This window comes from Pezoporus flaviventris, unplaced genomic scaffold (assembly GCF_033815535.1).
Source record: "Pezoporus flaviventris isolate CSIRO_AGI_PZ_B2104156 unplaced genomic scaffold, CSIRO_AGI_Pfla_v1 ptg000025l, whole genome shotgun sequence".
NCBI classification, from domain to species: domain Eukaryota; kingdom Metazoa; phylum Chordata; class Aves; order Psittaciformes; family Psittacidae; genus Pezoporus; species Pezoporus flaviventris.
Genome location: NW_026892573.1, coordinates 34,568,330 through 34,585,840, shown reverse-complemented (window position 1 = coordinate 34,585,840; position 17,511 = coordinate 34,568,330). Strand labels below are relative to the sequence as shown.

Here is a 17,511-nt window from a genome sequence, read left to right as displayed (position 1 = left end):
TGAGAAGTATATGAAAGGGATGAAGGGATGGAGGAGCAGGGGAAGGGATGGAGGAGCAGGGTAAGGGGTGGAGGAGCAGGGGAAGGGATGGAGGAGCAGGGGAAGGGATGGAGGAGCAGGGGAAGGGGTGGAGGAGCAGGGGAAGGGATGGAGGAGCAGGGGAAGGGGTGGAGGAGCAGGGGAAGGGATGGAGGAGCAGGGCAAGGGATGGAGGAGCAGGGGAAGGGATGGAGGAGCAGGGTAAGGGATGGAGGAGCAGGGGAAGGGATGGAGGAGCAGGAGAAGGGATGGAGGAGCAGAGGAAGGGATGGAGGAGCAGGGGAAGGGATGGAGGAGCAGGGGAAGGGATGGAGGAGCAGGGCAAGGGATGGAGGAGCAGGGGAAGGGGTGGAGGAGCAGGGGAAGGGATGGAGGAGCAGGGGAAGGGATGGAGGAGCAGGGGAAGGGATGGAGGAGCAGGGGAAGGGATGGAGGAGCAGGGTAAGGGGTGGAGGAGCAGAGGAAGGGATGGAGGAGCAGGGTAAGGGATGGAGGAGCAGGGCAAGGGATGGAGGAGCAGGGCAAGGGATGGAGGAGCAGGGGAAGGGATGGAGGAGCAGGGCAAGGGATGGAGGAGCAGGGGAAGGGATGGAGGAGCAGGGGAAGGGATGGAGGAGCAGAGGAAGGGATGGAGGAGCAGGGGAAGGGATGGAGGAGCAGAGGAAGGGATGGAGGAGCAGGGGAAGGGATGGAGGAGCAGGGCAAGGGATGGAGGAGCAGGGGAAGGGATGGAGGAGCAGGGGAAGGGATGGAGGAGCAGAGGAAGGGATGGAGGAGCAGGGGAAGGGATGGAGGAGCAGAGGAAGGGATGGAGGAGCAGGGGAAGGGATGGAGGAGCAGGGTAAGGGATGGAGGAGCAGGGGAAGGGATGGAGGAGCAGGAGAAGGGATGGAGGAGCAGGGGAAGGGATGGAGGAGCAGAGGAAGGGATGGAGGAGCAGGGGAAGGGATGGAGGAGCAGAGGAAGGGATGGAGGAGCAGGGGAAGGGATGGAGGAGCAGAGGAAGGGATGGAGGAGCAGGGGAAGGGATGGAGGAGCAGGGCAAGGGATGGAGGAGCAGGGGAAGGGATGGAGGAGCAGGGGAAGGGATGGAGGAGAGAGGAAGGGATGGAGGAGCAGGGTAAGGGATGGAGGAGCAGGGGAAGGGATGGAGGAGCAGGATGCAGACCCCCAGGGATGAAGCAGCACCCATAAGGTCGATCCCCCCCCCCCCATCCCCTCCCTCACGCCCCCCGCACCCGTTCCCTGCCCGCAGAGCTCCACGCTGGCTTCCAGGAGGTGGAGCAGGAGCTGCCGGGCGCCGAGGACCTGGACGGGGCGGCGCGGGCGCTGATGCGGCTGCAGGACGTGTACGGGCTCAGCGTCAAGGGCTTGGCCAACGGCGTCTTCCAGCGCGCCGGGGCCGCCCGCCCGCCCCTCTACAGCCCCCGCCGGCTCGTGGCCCTCTCCGCCGACGACTGCTTCCATGTGGGAAAGGTGAGGGATTGCTCCACCGCCGCAGGTTTTCCATCCCGGAATGGCGCTTCCATAGGGACGGGTGCGGGGGGGAGCCTCGGGGGCAGCTCCCCGGAGAGGATGGGGGAATAAGGGGGCTTCTCCTTGGTTCATGGCGTGGGGAGGGAAGAGCTGGGCCGGTGGCCCCAGGGAGAGCTCCTGGCCCCGCGTCCTGGCTGGAGCTGGGATCAGCTCGAAGCCAGCGGTGAAAGTGGGTCCATGAATGCCAGGGGTGGGATCTGGGGGATCTCATCGAGGCTCCTGTTGAGGGCAGAGTCCTCTGAGTGTCACTGCAGAGCTGGGATGGAGGGGCAGTGTGGGGTGGGATGGGATGGGATGGGATGGGATGGGATGGGATGGGATGGGAAGGGAAGGGATGGGATGGGATGGGATGGGATGAGATGGGATGGGATGGGATGGGATGGGAAGGGATGGGATGGGATGGGAAGGGAAGGGATGGGATGGGATGGATGGGAAGGGATGGGATGGGATGGGAAGGGAAGGGATGGGATGGGATGGGATGGGATGAGATGGGATGGGATGGGATGGGATGGGAAGGGATGGGATGGGATGGGAAGGGAAGGGATGGGATGGGATGGGATGGGATGGGATGGGATGGGAAGGGATGGGATGGGATGGGAAGGGAAGGGATGGGATGGGATGGGATGGGATGAGATGGGATGGGATGGGATGGGATGGGAAGGGATGGGATGGGATGGGAAGGGAAGGGATGGGATGGGATGGGATGGGATGGGAAGGGATGGATGGGATGGGATGGGATGGGATGGGATGGGATGGGAAGGGATGGATGGGATGGGGATGGGAAGGGAAGGGATGGGATGGGATGGGATGGGATGGGAAGGGATGGATGGATGGGAAGGGAAGGGATGGGATGGGATGGGATGGGATGGGAAGGGAAGGGATGGGATGGGATGGGATGGGATGGGAAGGGATGGGATGGGATGGGATGGGATGGGATGGGAAGGGATGGGATGGGATGGGATGGGATGAGATGGGATGAGATGGGAAGGGATGGGATGGGATGGGATGGGATGGGAAGGGATGGGATGGATGGGATGGGATGGGAAGGGATGGGATGGGATGGGATGGATGGGATGGGATGGGATGGGAAGGGAAGGGATGGGAGGGATGGGATGGGAATGGGAAGGGATGGGATGGGATGGGAAGGATGGGATGGTGGAAGGGATGGATGGGATGGGATGGGATGAGATGGGATGAGATGGGAAGGATGGGATGGGATGGGATGGGATGGGAAGGGATGGGATGGGATGGGATGGCATGGGCATGGGAAGGGATGGGATGGGATGGGATGGGATGGGATGGGATGGGATGAGATGGGAAGGGATATGATGGGAAGGGATGAGATGGGATGGGATGGGATGGGATGGGATGGAAGGGATGGGATGGGATGGGATGGGAAGGGATGGGATGGGATGGGATGGGATGGGATGGGATGAGATGGAAGGGATGGGATGGGAAGGGATGGCATGGGATGGATGGGATGGGAAGGGATGGGATAGGGATGGGATGGGATGGGATGGGATGGGAAGGGAAGGGATGAGATGGGGATGAGATGGGAAGGGATGGGATGGGATGGGAGGGATGGGATGGGATGAGATGGGATGGGATGGGATGGGATGGGAAGGGATGAGATGGGATGAGATGGGAAGGGATGGGATGGGATGGGATGGGCTGGGAGGATGGGATGGGATGGGATGGGATGGGATGGGATGAGATGGGAAGGGATGGGATGAGATGGGAAGGGATGGGAAGGGAAGGGATGGGATGGGAAGGGATGGGATGGGATGGGATGGATGGGATGGAGGTGGAGGTGCGGATGGAGGCGGAGGCTGAGATGAGGATGGAAATGGGGATGGAGCGTGGATCCAGTGGATGGGACAGGAAAGGAAGGGAATGGCATCGGAGGAATGGGGTTGGGAATAAGAAAGCAACAGGATGCGGTGGGACAAGATGAGTAGGAATTGCGATTGGAGGGCAGGACATGGCGTGGGGATGGGATTGAATGGGATGGGACGGGGTTAGACAGGGTAGGCACAGGATGGGAAGGGGTTAGAGGTGGGATTGGAATGAAGATGGAGATTAGGATAGGATGAAGTGATGGGATGAGGATGGGAGTGGGGACGTGGTGGGATCGGATGGTACAGGATGGGATGGGATGGGATGGGATAGGATGGGAACAGGACGGGATGGGATGGGAAGGAAAAGGATGAGATGGGACGGGACGGGATGAGGATGGTGCAGGAGGGGATGGGGTGGGATGGGATGGGGACAGGATGGGATGAGATGGGAAGGGATGGTAGGAGGATGGTGCAAGAGAGGATGGGGTGGGATGGGATGGGATAGGATGGGAACAGGATGGGACAGGATGGGGTGGAATGGGAAGGAAAAGGATGAGATGGGACGGGACGGGATGAGGATGGTGCAGGAGGGGACGGGGTGGGATGGGATGGGGACAGGATGGGATGAGATGGGAAGGGATGGTAGGAGGATGGTGCAAGAGAGGATGGGGTGGGATGGGATGGGATAGGATGGGAACAGGATGGGACAGGATGGGGTGGAATGGGAAGGAAAAGGATGAGATGGGACGGGACGGGATGAGGATGGTGCAGGAGGGGACGGAGTGGGATGGGAAGGGATGGGGACAGGCTGCAGGTGCTCTGCCTCGCAGGTGGCCTATGACACGGGTGACTATTACCACTCCATCGCGTGGCTGGAGGAGGCCGTCGGCCTCTTCCGCCTCTCCTACGGCAGCTGGAACCCGGAGGACCGGAGCAGCCTGGAGGATGCTCTGGACCATCTCGCCTTCTCCTACTTCATGGTACGGCCACGAGCCCCATCCCCATCCCCGTGGTGCCCAATAGAGCCAAGCCGTGGGGTGCTGATGGGCTCTTCACACCCCCAATCCAGGCTGGAAACGTCTCCCATGCCTTGAGCCTCTCCAGGGAGTTTCTCCATTATGGTACGTGGGGCAACCTCGGATGTGGCAAGAGGAGGGGAGAGGTTTTGGGCTGTCCCCATCACCTCTGCAAGGCACCAGCCTCCTTCACCCCATTCTTGTCCCAGTATGGGATAGCTCCCCTGGGATCGATGCCAGGGAAGGGAGGTGATGGGGACGCGGCCTTTGGGGTGACTCCTCCTCTCCAACAGACCCCAGTAACCCCAGGGTGTTGAGGAACGTGGTCAAGTACGAGGAGCTGCTGGAGAAGGGGACAGGGAGAAGCGCTGAGCCCCTGCGACGTCCCAATGGCACCCACCTACAGAGCCGGGATGCCTACGAGGAGCTGTGCCAGCGCCCACGGGGGCAGGTGGGGATGGCAAAGGGGTCCCATGGTCCCCACCCCACCACTGTCCTCCCCTCTCACACCCTCCTTGGTCTCCTCTCTCCCCAGTCAGCCCCGGAGCATCTCCCACACCTCGTCTGCTCCTATGAGACCAATGGCAGCCCCTTCCTCCTGCTCCAGCCTGCCAAGAAGGAGATGGTCCAGACCCAGCCCTACGTGGCTTTGTACCACGATTTCATCAGTGATGCCGAGGCTGAGACCATCAAGAGGTTGGCCGGGCCTTGGGTGAGCTGTCCCCATCCCCAGGGATGGCTTTGACCTCAAGGAGGGTGCCCCAGGAGCTGGTGGTGCAGGGGGTACCAACCTGGGCATGCAGAGACAGGAGGGGGTTAAGCCATGGCTTAGCCAAAAGCCTTCAGCAGCCAGCCCAAGGGTGGGATGAGCCCAGTTTGGCTCCTTCTGAGCCTGCCCCAAAGGAGAAACCAGGTCCACGCATGCACCTAAACCACTTCCCAGCCACGCTTGACGTGGTGGCATCCAACCCTACTGCTGTCACCGCTTCCATCACCCCGGTGGGACACATCGGGGCCGGGACGTGCTGGCATAAACCCACCAGCTGGACCCCAACCGGGGTCCCTGCTTGGTGGTGGGGTCCCCACCTGCAGCACCATCCCCTCCACCGTGTGCCCCCCAGCTGCAGAGGTCCGTGGTCGCCTCTGGGGAGAAGCAGCAGAAAGCTGAGTACCGGATAAGCAAGAGGTAGGAGCCATCGCATCCCTTGCCCTATGGCCAACGGGACCATCGCGGCCCCATTGCCACCACCAAGGTGACAGTGAAGCCACCCCGGGGAGACCCCTCCACACCCCACAGCGAGGGTGACAGCAGCCATGGGTGGGTTGGGTGCTCCTGCAGTGCCTGGCTGAAGGACACGGCCGACCCGGTGGTGCGGGCGCTGGAGCAGCGCATCGGGGCCGTCACCGGCCTGGACCTGAGGCCGCCCTATGCCGAGTACCTGCAGGTGGTCAATTATGGGCTGGGAGGCCACTACGAGCCACACTTCGACCACGCCACGGTCAGGGAGATGCCTGGGGGCTGCATGGGGTGGTCCACGGGGTGATGCTCTGGGTGGTTCCTGTGGTGCCCTTGGGATGGTCCTTGGGGTGCTCCTGGGATGGTTCCGCCTTTGGGGTGGTCCGTGGGGTAGCTGCTGTGGTGCTCTTGGGATGGTCCCTGGGATGTTCCTGGAGGTGGATCCATGGGGTGGTCCCTGGGGTGGCTCCTGGGGTGCCCTTGGGGTGCTCCTGGGATGGTTCTTGGGATGATCCATGGGGTGGTCCCTGGGGTGGCTCCTGGGGTGCTCTTGGGATGGTCCTTGGGGTGCTCCTGCGATGGTTCTTGGGATTATCCATGGGGTGGTCCAGGAGATGCTCCTGGAGGTGGATCCATGGGATGGTGCTCCTGGGATGGTTCTTGGGATGATCCATGGGGTGGTCCAGGGGATGCTCCTGGAGGTGGATCCATGGGGTGGTGCTCCTGGGATGGTTCTTGGGATGATCCATGGGGTGGTCCAGGGGATGCTCCTGGAGGTGGATCCATGGGGTGGTGCTCCTGGGATGGTTCTTGGGATGATCCATGGGGTGGTCCAGGGGATGCTCCTGGAGGTGGATCCATGGGGTGGTGCCCAAGGGAGGTCCCTGGGGGTGAACATCCCATAGTGATCCCTGGGATGTTCCCTGAGATATTGCTGGAGGTGGACCTTGGGATGGTCCTGGGAGGGGATGGGATGGGAGGGCTGTGGGGTGGTGATCCCTGGGTTGGTGCCTGGGATATTCCTGGGAAAGGAGGGAGGAAGAGGGAAGGAAGAAGGAAGGGAGAGGGAGGGATTCCCATGGGTAGTGCCTGAGGTGCCTCCAGGCCAAGCCGCATCCATACGGGACTGCCCATTCCCATGGGAATGACCAGGCCACATCCTCCCTCCCGGGGCAGTCGAGGAAGAGCCCCCTTTACAGGATGAAGTCAGGCAACAGGATCGCCACGGTCATGATCTACGTGAGTCCTCCCCCCCTCACCGCTGCCCGTGGTCCTCAGTGGGGTTCAGAGTGAACAGGGTTTGAGGTGGGGGAGGACAGCCCTCCATCAGGGATGGGCCTATAGGGATGCTGGGGAGGGACCCTTCATCAGGGACTGCAGTGATAGGACAAGGGGTGATGGGTTCAGACTGAAACAGGGGAAGTTTAGATTGGATCTAAGGAAGAAGTTCTTTACTGTGAGGGTGCTGAGGCACTGGAATGGGTTGCCCAAGGAAGTTGTGAATGCTCCATCCCTGGCAGTGTTCAAGGCCAGGTTGGACAGAGCCTTGGGTGCCGTGGTTTAGGGTGAGGTGTCCCTGAGGGGGTTGGAACTGGATGCTCTTGAGGTCCTTTCCAACCCAAACTACCCTAGGACTCTATGGGCTCTCCCATGAGGTCTGCACCTTGTGCCGTGCCATGGGGGGGGGAATGAGGCTGGGGACCACGGGATGGCCCGGGGAAGGGAAGGGCCATGCTCCTGTCTCCTTCTCCCCCAGCTGAGCGCAGTGGAAGCCGGCGGCTCCACCGCCTTCATCGCCGCGAACATCAGCGTCCCCGTGGTCAAGGTGAGGGGGAGCCCCAGCTTTGGGGCTCCCATTTGTGATGGGGGAAGCCCCAAATCCCTTTTTTGGGGGGATGCCGGCGCTGTTCTGGGTGGCAAACCCCAATTCCAGGGATCCTGGTCATGGTTTGGGGGTCAAACCCCCAATCCTAGCGCTCCCAACTGTGTTTTGGCAATGCCAAGGTCCCCTTTTGGGGATCCCAGCTCTGTTTTAGGGTGGCCAAGCCTCAAGCTCAGACCTCCCAGCTCTGTTTTAGGGATTTCCCACCCCAGCACCTCCGGTCCTGGCTCTATTTTGGGTTCTAACCCCCAGTTTTAGGGATCCTGGTGCTGTTTTAGGGGTTCCAACCCCCAGTTCTGGGCCTCCCATCTCTGTTTCGGGGGGCAACCCCCCAATCACAGCGCTCCCAGCTCTGTTCTGGGGTTTCAACCCCAGTTTTGAGCCTCGAGGGCTCTATTTTGTGGTTCCAACCCCAATTCTGGGCCTTGCAGCTCTGTTTTGGGGGTTCCAAGCCCCAGATCTGGAGCTCATGGCTCTATTTTGGGGTACCAAACCCCAATCCTGGTGCTCAAGGCTCTGTTTTGGGGTGGAAACCCTGATTTTTGGGACTCCTGGCTCAATTTTGGGGTCCCAAACCCCAATCCTGGTGCTCAAGGCTCTGTTTTGGGGTGGAAACCCTGAGTTTTGGGACTCATGGCTCTGGTTTGGGGTGCTCCAACCCCAATCCTGGTGCTCAAGGCTCTGTTTTGGGGTGGAAACCCTGAGTTTTGGGACTCCTGGCTCAATTTTGGGGGGCTCCAACCCCAATCCTGGTGCTCAAGGCTCTGTTTTGGGGTGGAAACCCTGAGTTTTGGGACTCCTGGCTCAATTTTGGGGGTCTCCAACCCCAATCCTGGTGCTCAAGGCTCTGTTTTGGGGTGGAAACCCTGAGTTTTGGGACTCCTGGCTCAATTTTGGGGGTCTCCAACCCCAATCCTGGTGCTCACGGCCCCATTCCGGGTCCATTCCCTCTGTATCCGGCAGAACGCGGCTCTCTTCTGGTGGAACCTGCATCGGAACGGGGCCGGGGCCGGGGCCACGCTGCACGCTGCCTGCCCCGTGCTGGCCGGGGACAAGTGGGGTGAGGCAATGGGGTGACACCGGGATGGGACCCAGGGAAAATCTGGATAATGGGGAAAACCAGGGGCAGACGGGGGTCCTTGTCCTTGTCCTTGTCCCTTCCAGTGGCCAATAAATGGATCCATGAGTACGGGCAGGAATTCCGGCGGCCGTGCAGCACGGACCCACAGGAATGAGGCCACCGTGGGCTCATGGATGTGGCACCCATGGGTGCACCCAAAGGGGTGGCAGCGCTGTTGGGTGCTCTTGGGGGTGGTGGCACCGATGAAGTGTGGCTAAAACGGGTGGAAATAAAGACAAAAGACACTGAAATGGAGCCTGGAGGGAATATTCCGGTGGGGTATCCCATAGGATGATGGGGGTTATGTGTCTGTGTCCCCCCCCTCACCTGAATCCAGCCTGGATCCTAAATGCATCCTCAAGCTCCTTCATCCAGATGGATAGGGTTAACAGGGCTGGCAGTGCCTCGGGTAGGCTTCAGAGTGACCGAGGTGACCATAGGGAACCAGAGCAAAGGGGCTTCACCCTCCTTCCTCCCCCAGCCCCACTGCGGTGCCTGGGGCTGAGTGTGCAGCCCCACATTCCGCATCCATCCCAACAGCAGCCCGGGGGCCCTGCATCCCCAAAAGGGGGCTGGGATTTCTCCTTCACAAGGCAGCGGCTGTAAGGGGGGGAAGTGGGGAGGGAGAAGGAAGCCGCTGCCTTCCAGCTGCCCTGGCCCACGTCCGGAGCACAGATCCCCTGGGATCCCCACCACAGGCTCCCTTTGTCCATCCCGAGCGCAGCACCTGCGTGACTGGAAGGCCAAAAAGCAGCTGGAGATGGGGCTGGGAGCTCCTGCTTCCCAGGAGGGACAGCAGGGATGAAGTGAGGAGGGTCAAGGTGCAGGGTGGCAGCAGCCCCGGCGCTGAGGCTCCCTGCATCCATCCAGCCCCATCCCTGTGAGGCTTGGAGACTACAGTCCTCCTGCACGGAGGGAGCAGGAAGAAAAAGGGATAAAGATTGGGAAGGAGAGGGATAGAACTCCATGGATGGAAACTCCCGCTCGGTTTTGGGTTCAAAACTGCACATTTATCACCCCATGGCTGTGCTCATCCAGCCCCCCTTGCGCAGGCACAAGGATGAGCTGGGAGCATGGTCCAGGAGCAATTCCAGGCTCTGTTAAACCTGTTTGGATATGAAAGCAAAACAGCCCTGAATTCCTGCTTTTTCCACAGGCACATCCCCGCAGCATTCCGGCTGTTAGGAAGGAGGAGGAACCCAGCACAGGTTAACCCCAGAGCCAGAGCAATGCTGGTTATTACTTCCAGATGTTTCTATCCATGTTGGAGCCATTGGACACAGAGGGGAGGGGAAAAGCTGTGGCTAAAGCATCCTCCCTCCCTCCTCCTCCTCCTGGGGGGATGAGGGGAGAGCTGGGATGTACTCACACTCTTCCTCGCCAGGGTGCCCTGAGGAGGCCGAGGGCTGGAGCTGAAGGAAGGGAAAAGGAGGAATTCCCACTCCAGGCTTTTCACAAATGCTTTATTTGTAGGACAGGGAACAGGACACGAGGGGATGAGGCGGGCAGGGAGCTGACACACACACATCTTCCTTATGGAGACAGCAGCATGTGGATAGAGCTCACCCCAGCAGGGAAAGCTTGGCCAAAACCAGCCAAGCATCCAACAGGAAAGCTTGGAATGAAGCCCCCAGCATCACCCCATCGGATCCGGATGCATCAGGGCAGAGGGAGGCAGGTGTGGGCACAGAACTGGTGGGTTTGGGGTGGGAGCAGAGCACCAGGCTCAGAGATGGGGTTAGAATGCACCATGGCCACGTGGTTATGGGGAACCCCAACCCATGCACCGTGGCTTTGGCCTTACCTGGAGACCCCGGGCTAGGTTTGAAGCAGTGCTGAGCACCAGTTCAAACCAGTGAAGGGCTCCCAGCTGGAGACCTCCCCCCCAGCTCCTTCTGCACCCAAACTCCAAAGCAATAGCGGAGGGGAGGAAGCAAATCAGTGCTAAAGTCTCTCCTGCTGGTAGCTGCCGGGGGCTCCTCCGCTCTGAAGGCCCTGTGGAAGGTGGGAACTGAGGGTTTCTGGACTCCTGGCACGGTCCCTCTGAGCAAGAAGCTGAGCAGGGGCTTTGTCCTGTTGCCATCACCCAGTGGAGGGAGGAAGAGTGAGGAGGCGTGCTCTGAACTGCCCCGGTCTGGCTGAGATCTGTCACAGAATCACCTCTGAGAGCTTCCTGACCGTGGGCTTAGACCCGTGTGGCCAGGCAGGAGCAGTTTCCATCACCAGGGCAGATCTGAGCGGGATTTTCCCATTTCTAGGACTTTCAGAAGTCCTCAAATCCCAGCCCGGTTTGGGTTGAAGGGACCTTAAAGCTCCTCCAGCTCCAACCCCTGCCACGGGCAGGGACCCCTTCCATAGAGCAGCTTGCTCCAAGCCCCTGTGTCCAACCTGGCCTTGAGCACTGCCAGGGATGGGGCAGCCACAGCTTCTCTGGGCACCCTGTGCCAGCGCCTCAGCACCCTCACAGGGAAGAGCTTCTGCCTAAGAGCTCAGCTCAGTCTCCCCTCGGGCAGGTTAAAGCCATTCCCCTTGGCCTGGCCCTACAGGCCCTTGTCCCAAGCCCCTCTCCAGCTTTCCTGCAGCCCCTTCAGGCACTGGAGCTGCTCTCAGGTCTCCCCTTCAGGAGCCTTCTCTTCTCCAGGCTGCCCCAGCCCAGCTCTCTCAGCCTGGCTCCAGAGCAGAGCTGCTCCAGCCCTCGCAGCAGCTCCATGGCCTCCTCTGGCCTCGCTCCAACAGCTCCACGTCCCTCTTGTGCTGCTGCCCCAGAGCTGGCTCAGGGCTGCAGGGGGGTCTCCCCTTCATGCAGCAGAGGGGGACAATGACCTCCCTCCACCTGCTGTCATCTCAGCAATCACAAAGTGGGTACCAGGGCTGAAATGGGCTTTCTCAGGTTGCCCAGTCCCTTCCCTTGCCAAAAGGGGGGAAAAGGGATTCCCTATGGGTGCCTCACGTCTGAAAGCCCACTGTCACAGTCAGAGGGAAGACCCCTGCTTGTAACAGCCTGAGGATCTCTGCGTTGTGACCACAGCCACGAGAAGCATCACTGTTCTTAACCGGCTTTGGTATCGTCTCCCACCCACTTCACATCTGGCCCAGGGCAGGCTGAAGACAAAGATAAGGCTCAAAAGAGAAACGAGCTCTGACAGCACCATGATTCAGCAACCAAACACTGAGCGGCTGCACCCGTAGGCATCTATCACCCCAGTCACCTCCAGCTCCAGACAGCAGCACGGAGGAGCTGTGCCGGGTGAAATGCGTGCAGACACAGGCAGTGAGCTCAGCGTGAGCAGGATCTGCAGCCCAAGCAGAACTATGTGCTTTGGCATACAGGAAAGAGCTTTTCCAGCAATCCCAGTGCTCCCGGGATCTCCGAGGCACCGCTGGTTTGCTCCGGTGCACATAAATCCGGGCGCTGGGTTTGATGTGAGCGAGCCCTGTGACTAACCCAAACTGCATCCTCTGCTCCTGCCAAGCCTTGGGATTTTCCACTGTGAAAGTTTCCACTGCTCCTCAATGCAACAACTGCAGGAAATCGGGAGAGATTGCACAGAATCAGAGAATCATGGAATGGGTTGGGTTGAAGGGAGCTTAAAGCTCCTCCAGCCCCAACCCCTGCCACGGGCAGGGACCCCTTCCACTGGAGCAGCTTGCTCCAAGCCCCTGTGTCCAACCTGGCCTTGAACACTGCCAGGGATGGGGCAGCCACAGCTTCTCTGGGCACCCTGTGCCAGCGCCTCAGCACCCTCCTAGGGAAGAGCTTCTGCCTAAGAGCTCAGCTCAGTCTAGTGCCAGCTGAAACCCAAATGTCCTTTCATTCCAGCCACCCTCCTCCTCTTTATGTGCTCTTTAACACACAGTACAATGCTGCAGGCCGTGGAAAAACGCAGCAGAAGATGGTAATTCAGGGGGGGGTTCTATAGTGCCCCATTTTTCATGAGTCAAAGAGAACATTTCCTCTCCCTGCACTTCATTTCACCACGGCTGCACCATCCATCTCCGCTTGTAGCTCCCTGAAACAGGACAAGAAACCACACAGCAGCATTAACACTCTTCAGACAGTCTCAAAACGCTTGGGGCTTGACACAGCCAAAAGGAATTCCTCCTCCAGCCCCCCCTTCCCAAGTGCTGCTGTCCCTGTTGTCACCTCTCAGTGCAGCCAGGACTATGGGAGCCCCTGCACGTCCTCTGTGTGAGCTCGGCACGGAGCAATGTCACATTCAAGAGGCTGTTGAATTCTTTATTGTTTCCCACTCACTTCTCCAATGTTAACAACAAAACAGAATTCCAGGGAGCCCGGAGGATTCCGAAGCTGCCATTCACCTTCCAGAGGGGCTTCGACGGGATACAAAACGGATCTGCTTCTCCATGGAGGGCTCGGGTGGTTTGAGAGCTCACATAGAGGGAAAGCCAATGAAAGGGGGGAGAGGCAACGGCGAGGAGTTACCGCACTGAATCCCTCAAAGCCAGCTGCTCCAACATGACTTCAGCACGGAGGAATGTGGCTTGACCAAGACCATTCATGAGTATGACAACAGGCACATGCTTAACCAGCCTCTGGACATAACACACGGCATTGTTTCATCTCTAACAGTTTGAGCACAGGGATCATCGGGAAAGGACCGAGGGTTTTGCCAATCTGCAGGATACAGCTTGGGAAAAGTGCTGTTTTGCACCTCAACTCCACGTAATCCATCAGCAACTAAACCGGGGTGGACATTACACCAAGGTGCTAGCAAAGCAATGCAGGAATTAACACAGTGACTTACACAGGGAAGTGCTGGGAGCCAACAATTGCTCTTTGAACACCTGAGTGCCGATGGGTGACGTGCCAGGAGAGAGGAGAGCCCTCTGGGATGAAGCTTGTCTCTAATCCAGGCATCTCCCACCCTGATGGGTCAGGGAAGGGATGCAGAGCAAGGCCACGACCGCTGTGCCCAGGGCTCACATGTGAATGAAGCAGAGGAGATGAGGGAGGCCTCCATCGGGGGAACACCAAAGCCCAACCAGGCTTTGCCAGCTCTTCACGCCATCTCCCTTCACCCCACCTGCACCTCTCAAAGGCCAAGAATTCATGACAGCTCTTGTCACAGGACGCAGACATCACAGCTCCCAGAATCAGGCCAACAACAGAACTCTGCCTCAGCAAACCAGCGTTAAACGCTGCTTCCATCATACAGCATCGAGGGGTAGGGACACGAGGCAAAAGAAAAAGGGATTTCAGACATCCACTGGCAAAACACTGAGGAAAACTGCTCCAAAACACGTCTGCTTGTTCTTCCAGTGATTGCTTTCAGCAACCTGGCAAACTGTCTGTGGATAATTGAACCCTGAAGCAAAGCTCTCCGTGCAGCTACGGCATTTACATGGGTATCCGGAAGGCAGGCAGCAAACTGGTCGAGGGTGACAGTGAAAACAAGGTCTTTCCTCCAATACTGGAGAGTATTGGAGCAATGCAGCAGCAGGACAGGCTCCAAACTCTTCCAGGGTTTTATCTTGTGAGCATCTTCCATTTCTCTCATCCGAAAGGTGCTGATCTCTGCTCAGTTGTGTGCAGCAGCGCAAAGGAGGGAAGCAGAAACACGTTCCAGGCCTGTTGAGCATGTTGTTAGTGCTGCTCTTGGGTCTTCCCCACAAACACAGGTCCAGAGGCTCCTGCCTGTTATCTTCTGCAGCAGATGGACTTATCCAGGATGTCTTTCTCAGCAAGAACTTGAAATGAGTTATTAAGAAAGCTGTAAGACTCCGGAATGGAGCTCAGGGTCCCCCCTCATCTTTTTGGTTTACAGGCCCATCCAACCTTGCTCAGGAGACAGCATCTGGGCTCTTCCTGCAGCCTAACCCATAAGGTTGGCACTGGTGAGGCAAAACCTGAGCTCCCAATGAAGCCAATTCCTTGTTGCTTTAGGGGAAATAGATGTGTGTATAAAAAGCAAACCTAAGGGGCACTTCAAAGACGATGAGACAATTCCACGGAGAAATCCTGAAGCCTTTTGGCTACGCTGCAATGCCCTCGATGGATCTGGACTGCCAACAGCCCCTTTGCAGTTGGGTCCAAGAAAGCCTGAGAATTGATGGAGTTATGATCAACTACTTGGGATTTCAGGAGCTCTTTCCTTGTGGCAGCAGAGGGGAGCCCACTTCTGAGGGCCTGAAGAGCTTCTCATGGCCTTCAGTTCAAGCTGCTTCCCAGCAAGGAAGTCCCTAAACATTTACACATTCTGGAGAACTAGTTCTAAGGGGGATGGATCTCACACCAACTTCTCACTGCCGCTGAACTGGAGAGATGAAAGGATATGGATACATCACAGTGGCCTCTGGTGCAGTTTATTTACAACAGGACTCAGTGCTGGAGAACACCAGGGTATTAACAAGCAGGAAACACACTAGGAGGGGAAAAAGGAGAGTGGAAGAGAAGTCACACGTTAAAACCAAGGTATTCTCTGCAGATTGACTCTGCAACAGCCTAAATTCAGCTGGTAAACAAGGCCAAAAGACATCTATCATGCAGAACAGAACCAGCATTAATGCACTCAACGGTAACTTGTAAGCTATAAAAGCAGTGAGAAGCACAAAAGCTTGGTATGTGGCTTAAAGCACACTCAAGCCACCTCCCTTCCTCCAAGCCTCTTGCTTTAAAGCTGTTTTTGCTAAAACCATAATAGCAGGAGCAGCAGATCAGACCCTCAGGACAGCACAGGTTGTCAAATACCTGGTGGAGATTCAACATTACACTGCAGCCCTTTGGTCTTATCCCTCCCCTCACCATTTACACATCAACCTACACCATATCCTTGCACTGATTCAAAATACGCAGCCCAGAGTCCTGCATTTCCACTGTTTCACCCCCAAGGGCACAGGATAAAGGGGGATAAAAGGAAGAGATCATCCAGCAACACCTCTTTAGCGTTGCCAGTCCTACAGCATCACACGTTTTGGGGCTTTTGTTGAGGACTTCTTAGCTAAAAGCAGGAAGATTTCTCAGGAATGCTTAAGAAACTGCTTAAAAACCTGCTTATTTTACCATTCAGCTGAAAGATGATCCCAAAGCAGACCTGCACCTTCTGAGCTTGGTTTATTTATTAGTTTAGGGTGTGTAACTAAGACTTTGGGTGTTTTTCCAATCAACCTTATCAGTCACAACCTCCTTTCACCGTTGTGGCTGCTGGCAGAGACCTGGCTTCTCCAGTTCACTCTGATATGAAAACACATGAGGAAGTCTGCAAAGCGAAGCACATCCTTTACTCATCTAATCCCATCAGTATTTCTTGGCCAGTGTGGCGCAAGTTGTTTCCAAAACACAGGGCCTTGATTATTTAAGTAAAATATTATTTAAGCTAAATACCATAAAACTTATAATTCTGCCTTTTGGCAGGCTAAGAAGAAAGGTATCAGAATGGGAGGATTCATTGCTCCCATCCAAGGAAGGAGGTTTCATTAAGACAAGTTAGTACGTGAGAAGTTTAAAGAGAATGTGATCTTCAAATCATACAGTCGTAGAATGGTTTGGGTTGGAAGGGACCTTAAAGCTCATCCAGTTCCAACTCCCTGCCATGGGCAGGGACACCTTGGGTGTCCCAAGCCCCTCTCCAGCTTTCCTGCAGCCCCTTCAGGCACTGGAGCTGCTCTCAGGTCTCCCCTTCAGGAGCCTTCTCTTCTCCAGGCTGCCCCAGCCCAGCTCTCTCAGCCTGGCTCCAGAGCAGAGCTGCTCCAGCCCTCGCAGCAGCTCCATGGCCTCCTCTGGCCTCGCTCCAACAGCTCCACATCCCTCTTGTGCTGCTGCCCCAGAGCTGGATCAGGGCTGCAGGGGGGTCTCCCCTTCACACAGCAGAGGGGCAGGATCCCCTCCCTGAGCTGCTGCTCACGCTCTGGGGGTGCAGCCCACCACACAGGGGGGGGTTCTGGGCTCAAGCACACACTGAAGCCGGGTCATGGGGAGCTTCTCCTCACCCAGCACCCCAAGTCCTTCTCCTCAGGCTGCTCCATTCAGTCTCCCCCAGCCTGGGTTTGTGCTGGGATTGCCCTCACCCATGTGCAGGACCCTGCATTAATGTCCCTGCATTACTGGCTGTGACTCAAAGCTGTTTGGTTACATGTGCTTTTAGCGTCGTGCTAGAACTCCAGCCTCCCACACCGGGAGCCAAACACACAGGCAGTAAGAGCCCAGCTCTGCCCAAGGACTGCACAGCTCTAGCACACACAGAGCCTTACCACTGGAATCCACCGATGGGCTCTGTAAACCTGTGACGGATCAGGAACGTCGCAACAGCTTCAGCAACCTGAGGAAAGGGGAAGGATATGGGTCAGACTTAAAAGGGACATGAAGATAACAAGAAACCCAGGTGGTTTTCAAAGCCTGAAGCATTTCCAACAACAGATCGTGCCCTCAGGTCCTCTTGCTGAATCAAGTTTGCCCCTTTAAGGTTAAGGGCTCTGTATAACATGCTTTTATAGAAGAAACCAAAAGGAGCTACATGCTTCCAGCCTTACTCTGACACTGATCTCACAATCTGACCAAACTCTTTCTCCACCTCTTTCAGTAATTCTTACAACAATGCCTAAGTTCAGCAGGGGAAAAAGGATGTGGTGAGATCATGAAGCAAGTTATTCCCATAAAGGAGAAATCCTGACAGTAATATCATTGCTTAGAATGTATATTAAAAAGAAAAACAATCTAAGAACTTCATGTGTTTAGATAAAAACCCTATTTCAGACCAGTGAAGCACAGAAAGGCTGAGTTTTACCCTCACAGTGGTCAGTGCAGAACAAGCCTTAAAACCAGATGTGTTTCCAACCACAGGCTCCATCAGCTCCACCACATTGCTACTTCTGTCATAGAACCATGG

The 17,511-nt window shown here is 57.3% G+C and overlaps 2 protein-coding genes across 2 annotated transcripts in view; one reads left to right on the top strand and one right to left on the bottom strand.

The window, feature by feature from the left end:
* Positions 1-1,294: 1,294 nt before the first annotated feature.
* Positions 1,295-8,826, top strand: LOC133271740 (prolyl 4-hydroxylase subunit alpha-3-like; the record flags this gene model as incomplete). Its single annotated transcript, XM_061458173.1, has 11 exons — positions 1,295-1,515; positions 4,244-4,393; positions 4,483-4,534; positions 4,723-4,880; positions 4,965-5,141; positions 5,551-5,615; positions 5,769-5,928; positions 6,843-6,905; positions 7,423-7,491; positions 8,512-8,608; positions 8,713-8,826. Coding segments are annotated over 11 exons (1,283 nt in total), but the record flags the coding sequence as incomplete, so codon positions are not given.
* A 4,065-nt stretch (positions 8,827-12,891) lies between these two features.
* The window catches only part of PPME1 (protein phosphatase methylesterase 1), a 35,708-nt gene continuing 31,088 nt past the window's right edge, over positions 12,892-17,511 (bottom strand). The window contains exons 13-14 of the mRNA XM_061458136.1: positions 16,877-16,944; positions 12,892-15,051 (exon numbers count right to left, since the gene is read on the bottom strand). Coding sequence (XP_061314120.1) covers positions 15,033-15,051; positions 16,877-16,944 — 87 coding nt within the window. The 3' untranslated portion in view covers positions 12,892-15,032. The remainder of the gene's footprint in view (positions 15,052-16,876; positions 16,945-17,511) is intronic.